Raw genomic sequence first — 19,323 nt, 5'->3', positions numbered from 1 at the left:
CCATGGCTCACGGGCCCAGCCACTCCGCGGCACGTGGGATCTTCCTGGACCGGGGCACGAACCCGTGTCCCCTGCATCAGCAGGTGGACTCTCAACCACTGCACCACCAGGGAAGCCCGGTGTCATGTCTTATGTTTAAGTCTTTAAGCCATTTTGAGTTTACTTTTGTGTATGGTGTGAGGGTGTATTCTAACTTCATTGATTTACATGCAGCTGTCCAACTTTCCCAACACCACTGAGAGCAGAATATATTGATGGACAAATGAAATAAGAGAGTTAACCTCCGAAAGACCCTCAGTAAAGGAAATTCTAAAGGATGTATTTTAGATTAAAGGAAAATGATCCTCAGGAAAACATGAGAGATGTGAGAAGGAACAGAGAATTAAAGGCATATTGGTTGAATAAAATAACAGTAGCAGCGACAATAACAACAGCATTCAATTTGTCAGGGACAAAAATGCAGACTAGAACTCAAGTACTCAACAATAATAGGATATACGTTCGGAGAGAGTTATCAGTGTTAAAGCTTTTAAAAAATTTCTGGTTTGGGAAGAGAATAAAGATACTGGCTTATTTTTTAGATATTTTTACGTTAAGTATACATGTTGAAATACCTAGGTAAGCAGTAAAAGATGGGCGATAGAGTAAAGCTTCCAAACTAATATAGGAAGAAAGATTAAATAAGATAATGAAAAAGTCTCCATCCTAAAGAATGGGCAGGTGTGTGGGGTAGGGTGGTGGGCTGAGGGTGTCAGCAAAAGCAGATGAAAAAGAAAGCTCAATCAAAATTTATCTTACACCTATTCAAAAAGATAAATGAGCTATGTTTTTCCAGTTAAAAGACTGGTACAAATTTTTGATTTATAAATAATTTATTGTGTACCTTAAGCTTCTGTCTTAGGCACTGATAGTATGGAGATCTAAAAAAATAAAGCATTATAACATGTGGATGTAGGGAGTTCACAGGTATTGGGAACCGGGCATATAAGCAAAGGGTTGAAAGAGTGTGGTAAGTGTGATAGTAGATGGTTTTTAGAATATGCTGTGACAGCAAATTGGGACTTACGTAATAAAGTTTGTGTAGTGAGTCAGAGAAGGCTTAATAGAGATGGTGAATAGAGAATCTGATCCTAGTTCTTAAAAATGTTAGCCAGGGGGCTTCCATGGTGGCACAGTGGTTAATAATCCACCTGCCAATGCAAGGGACGCGGGTTCGAGCCCTGGTCCAAGAAGATCCCACATGCCACGGAGCAGCTAAGCCTGTGCACCGCAACTACGGAGCCTGCGCTCTAGAGCCTATGGGCCACAGCTGCTGAGCCCGCATACCACAGCTACTAAAGCCTGTGCTTAGAGCCCATGCTGCACAAGAAGAGAAGCCATGACAACAAGAAGCCTGCGCATCGCAACTAGAGAAAGCCCATGTGCAGCAATGAAGATCCAAGGCAGCCAAAAAAAAAAAAAAAAGTTAGCCAGGTAAAGAAGTGAGAATACATCTTTACAGAAGAGAAACCAGCATGTGCAGAGTTACTGAAGCAAGAAACGGCAGACTGTGTTCAGGGAAAAACTAGTAGCTTAGCATAACTGAAGAAAACTGGCAAAGGGAGGGATGAAATATATGATGTTGGAGAGTTGGGCAAAAGCCTGATCATGAATGAATATGTATACTATGTTGGAGTGTTTGGATTTTATTTTGAGGTTTATGGAGCATAATGACACGTATTTTTGCAACATTACTCACCCTCGAATAAGTGTGAAATAAGCCTTTGAAGGATCTAGGTTGGGGAGACCAGTTAGTTTTTTTTTTTTTTTTGCCGTGCCTTGTGGCATGTGGGATCTTAGTTCCCCGACCAGGATCAAACCCGTGCCCCCTGCATTGGAAGCGTGGAATCTTAACCACTGGACCTCCAGGGACGTCCCACCAGTTAGTCTTTCATGATAGTCTAGTCAGGCAATGAGGAACATTTGATATGAAGTAGTAGTTAGTGAGAATGGACTTGAGGTTAGAGTTTTAAGAGCAATGTAGGATATAGAATTGTGGAAGTAGAGGCCTAGGATGTCTAAAATGATCATAAGGTATCTGATTTGAGATGTTATTATAGATTCTGATGCCATTAACTTAGAGGAAATACTAAAAGAAAAATGTTTTAGAACATACTCAGTTTGATACACTTGTAGGACATTTCAAGAAGAGATGTTCACCCATCAGTTGAATATAAAGATCTGGAATTTATATTAGGAGCTGGAGAATCATATGTGGTAATCTTCAGCATATCTAAGTCATAGATTTAGGTGAGATCACCCAAGGGAGTGAGAAGGAGAGAAGATCAAACAACACAAACATTTAAGGGACTAATAGCGGAGGAGCAACCAATAGACTGGAAAATGATCAGAAAAATAGGAAAAATGGAGAAAGATATCACAGAAGCCAAAAATAAGGAGAGTTTTAAAAAGATAGTCCAAAGTGTCTGATAATATAGATAAAAATAATCTAAGAACGTAAAAATGTTTGACTTGGCAATAAGGAGGTTTTGATAATCCTGTAAGAGCAGTTTCTGTTTTAGAGCTAATGATATAGTTTTGAGGGAACAGGTTAAAGGAATGGTGTATGGACTCAACCTTCAGTAAGCTTTGTTGTGAAAAAAGAGTAAGGAGGATTGCTGGAGTGTCACACAGGATCTTTTTTTTTTTTAGATATGGCATAGTAGAACTCCCATCATGGTTCACAGCTTTAATTTTTATTAATTTCAGTAATTGTGTAATTAATCCTTATCTCTCTCTTGACTGTAAACTCCATGAGGGCAGGGATTATATGCATTCTTTTTTCCCTGTTGTATCTCCATTGCCTAGCACAGTGCCTGACACTTAGATGCTCCATAATATTTGTTGACTAATTATTACATTGGAAGTGGAAAGTGCACAGACATGGGAGTTAGACCTAGATTTAATTCTCATTTCCACTGTGTGATTCTAGAAAGATATTTAACATCCCTGAGCCTCAGTTTTCTTATCTATAAAATGATTATTTTTTCTTTTTTCCTTTAAGATCTTTATTGGGTATAATTGCTTCGCAATGTTGTGTTAGTTTCTGCTGTATAACACAGTGAATCAGCTATATGCATATGTATATCCCCATATCCCCTCCCTCTTGTGTCTCCGTCCCACCCTCCTTATCCCACCCCTCTAGGTGGTCGCAAAGCACCAAGGAGATCTCCATTCTATGTAGCTGCTTCCCACTAGCTATCTATTTTACATTTGGTAGTGTATCTGTGTCAGTGTTACTCTCTCACTTCATCCCAGCTTACCCTTCCCCCTCCCTGTGTCCTCAAGTCCATTCTCTATGTCTGTGTCTTTATTCCTGTCTTGTCCCTAGGTTCATCAGAACCATTTTTTTTTTTTAGATTCCATATGTATGTGTTAGCATATGGTATTTGTTTTTCTCTTTCTGACTTACTTCACTCTGTATGACCAACTCTAGGTCCATCCACCTCTCTACAAATAACTCAGTTTCGTTTCTTTTTGTGGCTGAGTAATATTCCATTGTATATATGTGCCACACTTTCTTTATCCATTCATCTGTCCATGGACACTTAGGTTGCTTCCATGTCCTGGCTGTTGTAAATAGTGCTGAAATGAATATTGTGGCACATTACTCTTTTTGAATTACGGTTTTCTCAGGGTATATGTGTAGTAGTGGGATTGCTGGGTCGTATGGTAGTTCTATTTGTAGTTTTTTAGGAACCTCCATACTGTTCTCCATAGTGGCTGTATCAATTTACATTCCCACCAAAGTGCAAGAGGGTTCCCTTTTCTCCACACCCTTTGCAGTATTTATTGTCTGTAGATTTTTTGATGATGGCCATTTTGACCAGTGTGAGGTGATACCTCATTGTAGTTTTGATTTGCATTTCTCTAATGATTAGTGATGTTGAGCATCTTTACATGTGTTTGTTGGCAATCTGTATATCTTCTTTGGAGAAATGTCTGTTTAGGTCTTCTGCCCATTTTTGGATGGGGTTGTTTGTTTTCTTGATATTGAGCTGCATGAGCTGCTTGTATATTTTGGATATTAATCCTTTGTCAGTTGCTTCGTTTGCAAATAATTTCTCCCATTCTGAGGGTTGTCTTTTGGTCTTGTTTATGGTTTCCTTTGCTGTGCAAAAGCTTTTAAGTTTCATTAGGTCCCATTTGTTTATTTTTGTTTTTATTTCCATTTCTCTAGGACGTAGGTCAAAAAGGATCTTGCTATGATTTATGTCATAGAGTGTTCTGCCTATGTTTTCCTCTAAGAATTTTATAGTGTCTGGTTTTACATTTAGGTCTTTAATACATTTTGAGTTTATTTTTGTGTATGGTGTTAGGGAGTGTTCTAATTTCATTCTTTTACATGTAGCTGTCCATTTTTCCCAGCACCACTTATTGAAGAGGCTGTCTTTTCTCCATCGTGTACTCTTGCCTCCTTTATCAAAGATAAGGCGACCATATGTGCGTGGGTTTATCTCTGGGCTTTCTCTCCTGTTCCATTGATCTATATTTCTTTTTCTGTGCCAGTACCATACTGTCTTGATTACTGTAGCTTTGTAGTATAGTCTGAAGTCTGGGAGCCTGATTCCTCCAGCTCCGTTTTTATTTTTCAAGATTGCTTTGGCTATTCGGGGTCTTTTGTATTTCCATACAAATAGTACAGTTTTTTGTTCTAGTTCTGTGAAAAATGCCAGTGGTAGTTTGATAGGGATTGCATTGAATCTGTAGATTGCTTTGGGTAGTATAGTCATTTCACAATGTTGATTCTTCCAATCCAAGAACATGGTATATCTCTCCATCTGTTTGTATCATCTTTAATGTCTTTCATCACTGTCTTACAGTTTTCTGTTTACAGGTCTTTTGTCTCCTTAGGTAGGTTTATTCCTAGGTATTTTGTTCTTTTTGTTGCAGTGGTAAATGGGAGTGTTTCCTTAATTTCTCTTTCAGATGTTTCATCATTAGTGTATAGGAATACAAGAGAGTTCTGTACATTAATTTTGTATCCTGCTGCTTTACCAAATTCATTGATTAGCCTGAGTAGTTTTCTGGTAGCATCTTTAGGATTCTCTGTGTATAGTATCATGTCATCTGCAAACAGTGACAGTTTTACTTCTTTTCCGATTTGGATTCCTTTTATTTCTTTTACTTCTCTGATTGCTGTGGCTAAAACTTCCAAAACTATGTTGAATAATAATGGTGAGAGTTGGCAACCTTGTCTCCTTCCTGATAGTGGAAATGGTTTCAGTTTTTCACCATTGAGAATGATGTTGGCTGTGGGTTTGTCATATATGGCCTTTATTATGTTAAATTCCCTGTATGCCTACTTTCTGGAGGGCTTTTATCATCAATCGGTGTTGAATTTTGTTGAAAGCTTTTTCTGCATCTATTGAGACGATCAAATGGTTTTTCTCCTTCAATTTGTTTATATGGTTTATCACATTGATCGATTTGCGTATACTGATGAATCCTTGCATTCCTGGGATAAAACCCACTTGATCATAGTGAATGATCCTTTTAATGTGCTGTTGGATTTTGTTTGCTAGTATTTTGTTGAGGATTTTTGCATTTATGTTCATCAGTGATATTGCCCTGTAGTTTTCTTTCTTTGTGACGTCTTTGTCTGGTTTTGTTATCAGGGTGATGGTGGCCTCGTAGAATGAGTTGTGGAGTGTTCCTCCCTCTGCTATATTTTGGAAGAGTTTTAGAAGAATGGGTGTTAGCTCTTCTCTGAATGTTTGATAGAAATCGCCTGTGAATCCATCTGGTCCCTGGCTTTTGTTAGTTGGACTATTTTTAATCACAATCTCAATTTCAGTGCTTGTGATTGGTCTGTTTATATTTTCTGTTTCTTCCTGGTTCAGTCTCGGGATGTTGTGCTTTTCTAAGAATTTGTCCATTTCTTCCAGGTTGTCCATTTTATTGGCATATGGTTGCTTGTAGTAATCTCTCATGATCCTTTGTATTTCTGCAGTGTTAGTTGTTACTTCTCAGTTTTCATTGCTAATTCTATTGATTTGAGTCCTCTCCCTTTTTTTTCTTGATGAGTTTGGCTAATGGTTTATTAATTTTGTTTATCTTCTCAAATAACCAGCTTTTAGTTTCATTGATATTTGCTATTGTTTCCTTCATTTCTTTTTCATTTATTTCTGATCTGATCTCTATGATTTCTTTCCTTCTGCTAACTTTGGGGTTTTTTTGTTCTTCTTTCTCTAATTGCTTTAGGCGTAAGGTTAGATTGTTTGTTTGCGATATGTCTTGTTTCTTGAGGTAGGATTGTATAGCTATAAACTTCCCTCTTAGGACTGCTTTTGCTTCATCCCATAGGTTTTTGGTTGTTGTGTTTTCACTGTTATTTGTTTCTAGGTATTTTTTGGTTTCCTCTTTGATTTCTTCAGTGATCTCTAGGTTATTTAGTAGTGTACTGTTTAGCCTCCATGTGTTTGTATTTTTTACATTTTTTTCCCCGTAATTGATATCTAGTCTTATAGCATTGTGGTCAGAAAAGATACTTGATATGATTTCAATTTTCTTAAGTGTACAAAGGCTTGATTTATGATCCAAAATATGGTTTATCCTGGAGAATGTTCCCTGAGCACTTGAGAAGAAAGTGTATTCTGTTGTTTTTGGATGGAATGTCCTATAAATATCAATTAAGCCCATTTTGTTTCATGTGTCATTTAAAGCTTGTGTTTCCTTATTCATTTTCATTTTGGATGATCTGTCCATTGGTGAAAGTGGGGTGTTCAAGTCCCCTACTATGATTGTGTTACTGTCGATTTCCCCTTTTATGGCTGTTAGCATTTGCCTTATGTATTGAGGTGCTCCTATGTTGGGTGCATAAATATTTACAATTGTTATATCTTCTTCTTGGATTGATCCATTGATCATTATGTTGTGTCCTTCTTTGTCTCTTGTAATAGTCTTTATTTTAAAGTCTATTTTGTCTGGTGTGAGGATTGCTACTCCAGCCTTCTTTTGAATTCCATTTGTATGGAATATCTTTTTCCATCCCCTCACTTTCAGTCTGTATGTGTCCCTAGGTCTGAAGTGGGTCTCTTGTAGGCAGTATATATACGGGTCTTGTTTTTGTATCCATTCAGCCAGTCTATGTCTTTTGGTGGGAGCATTTAAATCATTTACATTTAAGGTAATTATCAATATGTATGTTCCTATTACCATTTTCTTAATTGTTTTGGGTTTGTTATTGTAAGTCTTTTCCTTCTCTTGTGTTTCCTGCCTAGAGAAGTTCCTTTAGCATTTGTTTTAAAGCTGGTTTGGTAGTGTTGAATTCTCTTAACTTTTGTTTATCTGTAAAGGTGTTAATTTTTCCATCGAAGCTGAATGAGATCCTTGCTGGGTAGAGTAATCTTGGTTGTAGGTTTTTCCCTTTCATCACTTTAAATATGTTCTGACACTCCCTTCTGGCTTGCAGAGTTTCTGCTGAAAAATCAGCTCTTAACCTTATGGGGATTTCCTTGTATGTTATTTGTTGCTTTTCCCTTGATGTTTTTAATATTTTTTCTTTGTATTTAATTTTTGATAGTTTCATTAATATGTGTCTCAGCGTGTTTCTCTTTGGGTTTATCCTGTTTGGTACTCTCTGTGTTTCCTGGACTTGATTGACTATTTCCTTTCTTTTGTTGAGGAAGTTTTTGACTATAATCTCTTCAGATATTTTCTGAGCCCCTTTCTTTTTCTCTTCTTCTTCTTGGACCCCTATAATTCGAATGTTGGTGTGTTCAGTGTTGTACCAGAGATCTCTGAGATTGTCCTCAATTCTTTTCATTGTTTTTTCTTCATTCTGCTCTCTGGCAGTTATTTCCACCATTTTATCTTCCAGGTCACTTATCCGTTCTTCTGCCTCAGTTATTCTGCTATTGATTCCTTCTAGAGTATTTTTTGTTTTTCTTTTTTGCGGTACGCGGGCCTCTCACTGTTGTGGCCTCTCCCGTTGCGGAGCACAGGCTCCGGACGCGCAGACTCAGCGGCCATGGCTCACGGGCCCAGCCGCTTCGCGGCACGTGGAATCCTCCCGGACCAGGGCACGAACCCGCGTCCCCTGCATCAGCAGGCGGACTCTCAACCACTGCGCCACCAGGGAAGCCCTAGAGTATTTTTAATTTCAGTGATTGTGTTGTTCATCACTGTTTGTTTCCTCTTTACTTCTTCTAGATCCTTGTTAAATGTTTCTTGTATTTCTCCATTCTGTTTCTGAGATTTTAGATCATCTTTACTATCATTACTCTTAATTCTTTTTCAGGTAGGTTGCCTATTTCATTTTCATTTATTTGGTCTTGTAGGTTTTTACCTTGCTCCTTCATGTGTAACGTATTTTTCTGTCGTTAAATTTTTTTTTTCCTCTTTTTGATGGGTGGTGACGTATTCCTGTCTTCCTGGTTGTTTGGCCTGAAACGTCCAGCACTGGTGTTTTCAGGCAGTTGGGTAGAGCTGGACCTTGGTGGTGAGATGAGGACCTACGGGAGGTCTCACTCTGATTAATATTCCCTGAGGTCTGAGGTTCACTCTTAGTCCAGTGGTTTGGTCTCAGAGCTCCCACCACCGGAACTTGGGCCTGACCTCTGGCCTTGGAACCAAGATCTTCCAAGCTTTGTGGTGTGGTTAAAAAAGAAAAAAAAAAAAAAAAAAAGGCAGTACAATATCAAAGAATAAAAAAATAAAATTAGAAAGATAAAAAATACGTTAGGAAAAAATAAAACTAATTGAAACAACTGCAACAAGGTAAAATAAAACCACAGCAGAAAAAAGAAAAAGAAAATAAAGAGCGGGGAACTAGCCAAAAGGGGAGAACAATAACAAAATATAAAGAATAAAATAAAATTTGAAAAATAAAAGATTTATTAGGAAATATAAAAATATAGAAGAATCAAGAACAGTGAATCAACAAGGTAAAACAGAACCCCAATCTAAAAGAGGAAAAAAGAAAAAAAAAAAGCCTTGGCTATGGGGGCAGAGTTTAGGTGGGGGTGGAACTGAGGCAGGGACCTAGGCGGGTGGGGGGGGCTGATGCTTGAACGGGGCTTATGCAGGGCTCTGTTCAAGCGTGGCCCAGGACCTCTGCTTAGGATCTGGGCATTGAAGGAGAGGGGCAGCACCTGGAAAGGAGGGCCTCTGGAGTGTGGAGTTCCGGAGTTTGGAGGTAGGGCCCTGAGTGAGGGTGTATGGGTGGGGTTTAGGCCCAGCGCATTGGAGGGTGTCTCCGAATGTAGAGGTAGGGACCTGGATGGGGGTGTAGGGGCAGGGCTTGGGCTCTGAGCGGCAGGAGGGAGGCTTCCAGGGCAGAGGTTTAGGCCTGGGGTGCCTAAGTGGACGGGGAAAGTGCTGGCCCAGTTCTCTTCCGTTCCTTCATGCTCCTCCCCACCATCTTCCCCAGGGTCTCCACTGTTGCCGCTGGACCCCTAACCATGGGTGGTTCCCTCTGGGTGTAGGAGCTCCTCCCCTCCCCCAGCCACCCCTCAGGGGTGCTCATCCCAGAGGTCCGGCCTTTACTTTTGCTCCCCCTTCCCTCCCTCCCCCTCCCTCAGGACCCGCTCTGCTGGAGGGGGCCTCAGTGTGCAGAGGATCAGGCCCAGAGTCTCAGCAGTTTCCTGGGGGCTCAAGTGGGCAGGGGAAACCTGACTGACCATGTTCCCTTTTGATCCTCTGCCCTCCCAGTGGTTCCCCAATATCCTCCTTCTGGCATGGGATCCCTTCCCCTCTGCCAGCTGCCCCTCAGGGGCACCAGTCCCATCCCACCTCCACTTTTCCTCCCCCATCACTCCCCCCATGCCCCACATCCTACCCAGTCGCTGGGGGTTCCCCCTGTTCCCTTAGGTGTATGTGGTCCCACGTGGTGCCTGGTAAGTGCCCTAGTTATGAGGAGATGTGAATCCGTGCTCTCCTAGTATGCCATCTTGACTCTGCCCCCTATAAAATGGTTTTGATGATAGCTCCCTAAGGAGGTGTATTTTAAGACTTAAGTGACATAATAGCTCTAAAGCCCCTGGCACAATGCCAAGCCCATAGTGGGTACTCAATAAATGGTGGTTGTTGTTGCTGTTATTATAGAGGTAGCGAGTGCTTACTTGTTGAAAACACAAGCCAGTAGATGAGGCAGTGTTTAAAAGGAGGAGAATAAGTGATTACCTCAGAAAGTAAAGTGATGGAATGCATAGCATGTTATTAATCATGAATTAAAGGGAGCATTTCATTATGTTGGAAAGGGAAAGACATTAAGAAGACTTCACTGAATATTTGACCTTTAAATTACAACTTCAGGGATTAGAGTTTCACCAGATGGATACAAGAAAGAGTGTCATGATGTGAGTAATGATGTGGAGACCCAATATCACATATAGTCTTTGGAAGCTGCTGACTATTTAACTATGGATATCTGCCCCAGATGTTACTGGGAGGGAATGGTTGGAGGAGGGCCTAAAAAGGCATGCTGAAACTAAATTGCTGTATATTCCATGTTAAGAAGGTGGTGCATTATCCTATTGGTGCCATTGAAGGTTTAAAACAATTTTTTTATTGTGGTAAAATATATATGACATAATATTTACCATTTTAACCATCTTTAAGTGTACAGTTCAGTGACATTAAGTACATTCACATTATTGTACAATGATCTGCAATATCCATTTCTAGAACTTTTTCATTAACTTATATTGAAACCCTGTATCCATTAAACAATAACTCCTCATTTCTCTCTCACCCTTGCTCCTGGTAACCACCGCTCTACTTTCTGTCTCTGTATTTGACTATTGTAGGTGCCGCATGTAAGTGGAATTATATATTTGTCCTATTCTGCTTATTTCACTTAGCGTAACGTCTTTAAGCTTCAACCATATTGTAGTACAGTACGTGTCAGAATTTCTTTCCTTTTTAATGTTGAATAATATTCCATTCTATGTAGTATATACCATGTTTTGTGTGTCCATTCATCCATGGATGGATGTCTGGGTTGTTTCTACTTTTTGCTATTGTGAACATTGGTGTAGAAATACTTGTTTGAATCTTTACTTTCATTTCTTTTGTGTATATACCCAGAAGTGGAATTGCTGAGTCAAATGGTAAATTTATGTTTAATTTTCTGAGGACCTGCCATGCTGTTTTCTGCAGGGGCTGTACTATTTTACATTCCCACCAGTGGTACACAAGGGTTCAATTTCTTCATATCCACAAAATCTTGTTGTTGTTTTTTCTGTTGTTTTTGTTTTGATAATAATCATCCTAGTCGTATATCATTGTGCTTTTGATTTGCATTTTCCTAATGATTAGTGATGTTGAGCACCTTTTCATGTGCTTATTGTCCATTCATATATCTTCTTTGGAGAAATGTGTATTCAAGTCCTGTGACCACTTTTGAATTGGGTTATTTTCTTGTAGTTGAGTTTAAGAGTTCTTCGTATGTTCTGGATATTAATTCTGTATCATACACATGACTTGCAAATTTTTATTCCATTTATGAGTTGCCTTTTTACACTATTAGTAGTGTTGTTTGATACACAAAAGTTTTTAATTTTCGTGAAGTCCAATTTGTCTGTTTTTTCTTTTGTTTCCTGTGTTTTTGTTTAATATCCAAAAAATCATTTCCAAATCCAAGGTCATGAAGCTTTTCTCTTTTGTTTTCTTCTAAGACTTTTATAATTTTGCTCTTATGTTTAGATCTTTGATCCATTTTGAGTTAATTTTTGTATGTGGTGTAAGACGAGGCTCCATATTACATGTGGATATCAAGCTTTCCTAGCACCATGTTTTGAAAAGGAAGTTCTTTCCCATTGAATGTTCTTGACATTTTTATTAAAAATCATTTGACCTTATATATGAACATCTATTTCTGGGCTCTCTTATTTTACTTTATTGGCCTCTGTGTCTATATTTATGCCACTGCCATACTGTTTTGGTTACTGTGGCTTTGTAGTAAGTTTTGAAATCAGGAAATGTTAGTCTCCTAGCTTTGTTCCTCTTGTTCAAGATTGTTTTGGCTATTTGGGGTCCCTTGAGAGTCCAGGTGAATTTTAGGATCTTTTTTCCTATTTCTGCAAAAGAAAAAGTCATTAGGATATTGATAGGGATTGCATTGAATATGTAGATTGCTTTGGGTACTGTTGACATCTTAACAATATTAAGTCTGCCAATCCATGAACATGGAATATCTTTCTCTTTATTCATGTCTTCTTTAATTTCTTTAAGCCATGTTTTGTCTTTTTCACTGTACCTCTTTCATCTTCTTGGTTAATTCTTAAATCTTTTATTCTTTTTGATGCTATTTTAAGGGGAATTATTTTATTTCAGGTTGTTCATTGTTAGTGTATAGAAATGCAAATGATTTTTGTGTGCTGATTTGTATCTTGCTAGTTTGCTGAATTTGTTCATTAGTTTTTTGGTTTTTTTTTTTTACATCTTTATTGGAGTATAATTGCTTTACAATGGTGTGTTAGTTTCTGCTTTATAACAAAGTGAATCAGTTATACATATACATATGTTCCCATATCTCTTCCCTCTTGTGTCTCCCTCCCTCCCACCCTTCCTATCCCACCCCTCTAGGTGGTCACAAAGCACTGAGCTGATCACCCTGTGCTATGCGGCTGCTTCCCACTAAGCTATCTGTTTTATGTTTGGTAGTGTATATATGTCCATGCCACTCTCTCACTTTGTCACAGCTTACCCTTCCCCCTCCCCATATTCTCAAGTCCATTCTCTAGTAGGTCTGTGTCTTTATTCCTGTCTTAACCCTAGGTTCTTCATGACTTTTTTTTCCTTAAATTCCATATATATGTGTTAGCATACAGTATTTGTCTTTCTCTTTCTGACTTACTTCACTCTGTATGACAGACTCTAAGTCCATCCACCTCATTACAAATAGCTGAATTTTGTTTCTTTTTATGGTTAAGTAATATTCCATTGTATATATGTGCCACATCTTCTTTATGCATTCATCCGATGATGGACACTTAGGTTGTTTCCATCTCCTGGCTATTGTAAATAGAGCTGCAATGAACATTTTGGTACATGACTCTTTTTGGGTTATGGTTTTCTCAGGGTATATGCCCAGTAGTGGGATTGCTGGGTCATATGGTAGTTCTATTTGTAGTTTTTTAAGGAACCTCCATACTGTTCTCCATAGTGGCTGTACCAATTCACATTCCCACCAGCAGTGCAAGAGTGTTCCCTTTTCTCCACACCCTTCGCAGTATTTATTGTCTGTAGATTTTTTGATGATGGCCATTCTGACTGGTGTGAGATGATATCTCATTGTAGTTTTGATTTGCATTTCTCTAATGATTAATGATGTTGAGCATTTTTTCATGTGTTTGTTGGCAGTCTGTATATCCTCTTTGGAGAAATGTGTATTTAGGTCTTCTGCCCATTTTTGGATTGGGTTGTTTGTTTTTTTGTTATTGAGCTGCTTGTAAATTTTGGAGATTAATCCTTTGTCAGTTGCATCATTTGCAAATATTTTCTCCCATTCTGAGGGTTGTCTTTTGGTCTTGTTTATGGTTTCCTTTGCTGTGCAAAAGCTTTGAAGTTTCATTAGGTCCCATTTGTTTATTTTTGTTTTTATTTACATTTCTCTAGGAGGTGGGTCAAAAAGGATCTTGCTGTGATTTGTGTCATAGAGTGTTCTGCCTATGTTTTCCTCTAAGAGTTTGATAGTTTCTGGCCTTACATTTAGGTCTTTAATCCATTTTGAGCTTATTTTTGTGTATGGTGTTAGGGAGTGATCTAATCTCATACTTCTACATGTACCTGTCCAGTTTTCCCAGCACCACTTATTGAAGAGGCTGTCCTTTCTCCACTGTATATTCCTGTCCCCTTTATCAAAGATAAGGTTACCATATGTGCGTGGCTTTATTTCTGGGCTTTCTATCCTGTTCCATTGATCTATCTTTCTGTTTTTGTGCCAGTACCATACTGTCTTGATTACTGTAGCTTTGTAGTATAGTCTGAAGTCAGGGAGCCTGATTCCTCCGGCTCCGTTTTTCGTTCTCAAGGTTGCTTTGGCTATTCGGGGTCTTTTGTGTTTCCATACATATTGTGAAATTTTTTGTTCTAGTTCTGTGAAAAATGCCAGTGGTAGTTTCATAGGGATTGCATTGAATCTGTAGATTGCTTTGGGTAGTAGAATCATTTTCACGATGTTGATTCCTCCAATCCAAGAACATGGTATATCTCTCCATCTATTTGTATCATCTTTAATTTCTTTCATCAGTGTCTTATAATTTTCTACATACAGGTCTTTTGTCTCCTTAGGTAGGTTTATTCCTAGGTATTTTATTCTTTTTGTTGCAGTGGTAAATGGGAGTGTTTTCTTGATTTCACTTTCAGATTTTTCATCGTTAGTGTATAGGAATACCAGAGATTTCTGTGCATTAATTTTGTATCCTGCTACTTTACCAGATGCATTGATTAGCTCTAGTAGTTTTCTGGTACATCTTTAGGATTCTCTATGTATAGTATCATGTCATCTACAAACAGTGACAGCTTTACTTCTTTTTTTCCGATTTGGATTCCTTTTATTTCCTTTTCTTCCCTGATTGTTGTGGCTAAAGGCTTGATTTGTGACCTGAGATACGATCTATCCTGGAGAATGTTCCATGAGCACTTGAGAAAAATGTGTATTCTGTTGTTTTTGGATGGAATGTCCTATAAATATCAATTAAGTTCATCTCATTTAATGTATCATTTAAAGCTTGTGTTTCCTTATTTATTGTCATTTTGGATGATCTGTCCATTGGTGAAAATGGGGTGTTAAAGTCCCCTACTATGAATGTGTTACTGTCAATTTCCCCTTTTGTGGCTGTTAGTATTTGCCTTATATATTGAGGTGCTCCTATGTTGGGTGCATAAATATTTACAATTGTTATATCTTCTTCTTGGATCGATCCCTTGATCATTATGTAGTGTATTTCTTTGTCTCTTCTAATAGTCTTTATTTTGAAGTCTATTTTGTCTGATATGAGAATTGCTACTCCAGCTTTCTTTTGGTTTCCATTTGCATGGAATATCTTTTCCATCCCCTCACTTTCAATCTGTATGTGTCTAGGTCTGAAGTGGGTCTCTTGTAGACAGCATATATATGGGTCTTGTTTTTGTATCCATTCAGCCAGTCAGTGTCTTTTGGTGGGAGCATTTAATCCATTTGCATTTAAGGTAATTATTGATATGTATGTTCCTATTCCCATTTTCTTAATTGTTTTGAGTTTGTTATTATAGGTCTTTTCCTTCTCTTGTGTTTCTTGCCTAGAGAAGATCCTTTAGCATTTGTTGTAAAGCTGGTTTGGTGGTGCTGAACTCTCTCAGCTTTTGCTTGTCTGTAAAGGTTTTAATTTCTCCATGAAATCTGAATGAGATCCTTGCTGGGTAGAGTAATCTTGGTTGTAGGTTTTTCTCCTTCATCACTTTAAATATGTCCTGCCAGTCCCTTCTGGCTTGCAGAGTTTCTGCTGAAAGATCAGCTGTTAACCTTATGGGGATTCCCTTGTGTGTTATTTGTTGTTTTTCCCTTGCTGCTTTTAATATGTTTTCTTTGTATTTAATTTTTTGTTCATTAGTTTTAACATTTGTTTTTAGACGCTTAAGGGTTTTCTATCTCTCACCTGGACTATTTCCAATTTATCTCACTTCTTGCCCTGCCCCCCCACACCCAGTCTTCTTCATTCAGTAGCCAGAATTGTTCCTTTAAAATATATGATAGGGCTTCCCTGGTGGCGCAGTGGTTGAGAGTCCTCCTTCTGATGCAGGGGACATGGGTTCGTGCCCTGGTCCGGGAAGATCCCACATGCCGCGGAGCGGCTGGGCCCATGAGCCATGGCCGCTGAGCCTGCGTGTCCAGAGCCTGTGCTCCACAATGGGAGAGGCCACAACAGTGAGAGGCCCACGTACCACAAAAATAAAAATAAATAAATAAAGTATATGATGTTCCTTCCTACTTATAGCCCATCAGTACCTTCGCAACTTAAAATAAAATTCTAAGCCCTTATCAAGTTTCATGAGGTTATACAATATTTGGCTTCTAGTTAACTTTTCAGTTTCATCATGTTTCAGTCACCACTTTGTTACTCAGCCTCAGAAATATTGCTCTCTTTAAATAAGATTAGGTACTTTTTTGCCTCTGAGTTTTCACATTTACTGTTTTCTGTGTCTTGAATGCTCTTCCTCCAGAAATTTAAATGTCTCTCTTCTTCACTTTCAGGTCTCTTCACCTGTTTAGAGCGGCTTTGTCTGTCTACTCTATTCTAAAATAATACCGTCTTTCCAACAGTCTGTAGCCTCTTACCCTGTTTTATTTTTCTTAATAACACTACCGGACATCATAATATATATTTATTTATCTGTTGTCTATTTTCTCTAATTAGAATGTAAGTTACAGAAGCATAGGGATTTAATTGATCATATTTATGACAGAGGATATATGAAGATATCAGGTTGACAGGATGATCAATGATATGAGGATATAAATGAGAATGTTTGATGGAACAGTATCCTAAAGGAGGTAGAATAGGCTTATTTTTCAAAAAAAAAATTTATTTTTTTTTATTTGGCTGCGCCGGGTCTTAGTTGTGGCAAGCAGGATTGTTGCAGCATGCGGGATCTTTAGTCGCAGCGTGCAGGCTCTTATTGCAGCATGCGGGATAGCATAGATAGAAGAGTGTTCACTGTCTTTTATCCTCTTATTTTCAATCTAGAAATAAAGATAATTTTGTTGCATGTTAATTTTGTATCATTTTTTCATTAAGTATATTGCTGTTAATACCTTGGGTAAATCCTAAAAAGAAAGTAGTCCTGAAAACTTAGATGCTCATCTAAGATGTAGTTTATAGTTAAGGTTGCAGAAATGATTTCAGAAACTTATAAAAACAAGGTTGTCTTACTTCCTGTGTTTGATTATTCTGTACCATAGGTAAACTTGATTTACATTAAGACTGAATATGGTAACAAAGAATAGAATTAGGAATAGACCAAAGTCTTTGTTTTACTATATTGAGTGGGGGAGCGGGAAAAATAAACTACTTTTGATTATTCTTTTGGGAGCTCCATATCTCAAAAAAAATAAGAGATTGTTTTTTGACTGAAATGTGATAATAGAAAATGTTTTTGTTATAATATTAAAGAAATGGTATAGTCTGTTATGTTGAAAAATGTATGGAATAGTAGGATGTGAGCTGGTGGGTGATTTTCTTCTTTTCTTATAATTCATGTAGCTTTTGCAGTTAGCATGTAGTTTTTAAAATCAGAGTAATCAATTAATTTTAAAAATCATTGTGCATATATAATATAGTCCCTCTTCAGCTCCTTGCTTTAAATTGGCTTTCAAAACTTTTAGCAAAAAAAAAAAAAAAAAGAAAAGAAAAAAAAAAAAAAAAAAAACTTTTAGCAGAATAGAGGTTTTGGTTTTTTTTTAACATTTTGCCTAGTTTTGTATAAAATAACAGCGAAATCAGTTTTAAATGGGAGGCAGTGTATCAAATACATGGCGATATTGTTTAGTATGTTTTCCTGTGACCATTTAATCTGGGACTGTACATGCCAATCAGAGACATTCAAGACCTTCTGCTATAACTAAGACAATGTCTCTTGGCTGCAGCAAAATGATCAGCTAAATGTTGTTACTTATGGAATCTTGGCTTTGATGTAGCATTTCAGAATTTATGCACACAGTAAAGTAAAACAGGTTTTATTTTTTAAATGTTTAATAGCAACCTCCCCCGCAGCACCTCTCATTCTTTCAATCCTGCTTCACAAAGGCAGGGATCTCTGTCTCTTTTGTTCAGTTCCGTATCCTAGGTTTCTTAAATCTGGCAATAGAAGGTGCATGTATGTTGATTATGTCCTTCTCTCCTAAATACGAGGACATTAAAATAGAAATCTTTTTTTATATTGTTGTTGTTAAACGTCACACTAATAGGAAAAACAGGAAGAAAGTGAGCTTCGTTCTCTGCCACCTCCTTCCCTTGCCCACTTGGCTGCTTTAAGTGTTGCAGTTATTGAATTATCAAAAGAACAAGGAATAACAGATGATGACATCAGAGTTCGTCAGGAAATTGTGGAGGAAATGTCAAAGGTTATAACAGCATTTTTACCAGGTACAGCTTCATTTTATACTTAATTTTTAAAATGACACAACTCTTCCTCTTGCTTCCTCTTGAACTTAGGGTAAATTCTTAATGTTTTTCTTTCTCTTTTTTTCTCCATCTTAACAGATTAATTATTTGTAAATGACTTTTGGGGGGGAGATATTTCAGAAAAGGAAAATGGAGAATTACGGCACAGCATAAATTTTGTAATAAGAAAAAAAGATTTTTAAAATGTCAGATACAAGATTAATTGCTTAGTGCTTGAATATTATATTTTATATTAAATTTTCTGTATCATTGACTTCTGAATGGACATTTTAGTCATATTTATTTCAGTATATACAGTTGAACTAGTTACTGAATAAAATTCCTATTGCTTGATAGTGGGGAAAATTAATTTACTTTAAGGAAGTTAGAGGTAAAATTTATACTTTTATTTCTTTTTTTGACTCTTGATCTTTCTTTACAGAAAGCTTATGTTTTTGGCACAAGGGGGAGTTGGGTCAGGTTTATGGTAGACATTTATGTATAGATTATTTGCTTAGCCCTCATCATTTTTTTGCATTAATACTGAATTTAAGTAAATGGATATTAAGTAAGACTTGTTTCTTACCACCAAAGGGATTTTAGACAGTTGATAAATTATAATTTTATATCAAGCCATTGTGAGATTTATAAGAAAGAATTTGAAATTTTAATTTTTCTTTATTATTTCTATAATGTAGTTTTCTATCTAAAACACATTGATACTAATTTAAATTATACATAGGAATAATTTACTTATTATTATAAGAATAGAAGTGAAATATTTATGATTTTAATGACTTGGATGACTTTCAGACATTTTGTGAACTTGAAAAGTAGACTTTTATAAAGTCAACTGAGTACAAACTTAACACTTCCTAACATACTAAACATCCCATGATCAGTCCCAATCATGTTATTTTTCAACTTGCCCTCTGCTGAGATCATTTAAAAATTTACCGTATTATGATTTTTGTTTTTGTTTTTGTTTTTTGCGGTACGCGGGCCTCTCACTGTCGTGGCTTCTCCCGTTGCGGAGCACAGGCTCCGGACGCGCAGGCTCAGCGGCCATGGCTCACGGGCCCAGCCGCTCCGTGGCATGTGGGAGCTTCCCGGACCGGGGCACGAACCCGCGTCCCCTGCATCAGCAGGCGGACTCCCAGCCACTGTGCCACCAGGGAAGCCCTGTATTATGATT

At 37.7% G+C, this 19,323-nt stretch overlaps 1 protein-coding gene across 9 annotated transcripts in view; it reads left to right on the top strand.

The window, feature by feature from the left end:
- Positions 1-19,323, top strand: part of TUT4 (terminal uridylyl transferase 4) — a 143,040-nt gene that overhangs the window by 61,432 nt on the left and 62,285 nt on the right. For all 9 annotated transcript variants that reach the window (XM_060022067.1, XM_060022037.1, XM_060022054.1 and 6 more), the window contains one exon: positions 17,933-18,110. In XM_060022067.1, coding sequence (XP_059878050.1) covers positions 17,933-18,110 — 178 coding nt within the window. The remainder of the gene's footprint in view (positions 1-17,932; positions 18,111-19,323) is intronic.

The sequence above is a fragment of the Delphinus delphis genome, chromosome 1 (assembly GCF_949987515.2).
Source record: "Delphinus delphis chromosome 1, mDelDel1.2, whole genome shotgun sequence".
NCBI classification, from domain to species: Eukaryota; Metazoa; Chordata; class Mammalia; order Artiodactyla; family Delphinidae; genus Delphinus; species Delphinus delphis.
Note: the sequence above shows the minus strand (reverse complement) of the source record. Positions and strands in the feature narration are given on the sequence as shown.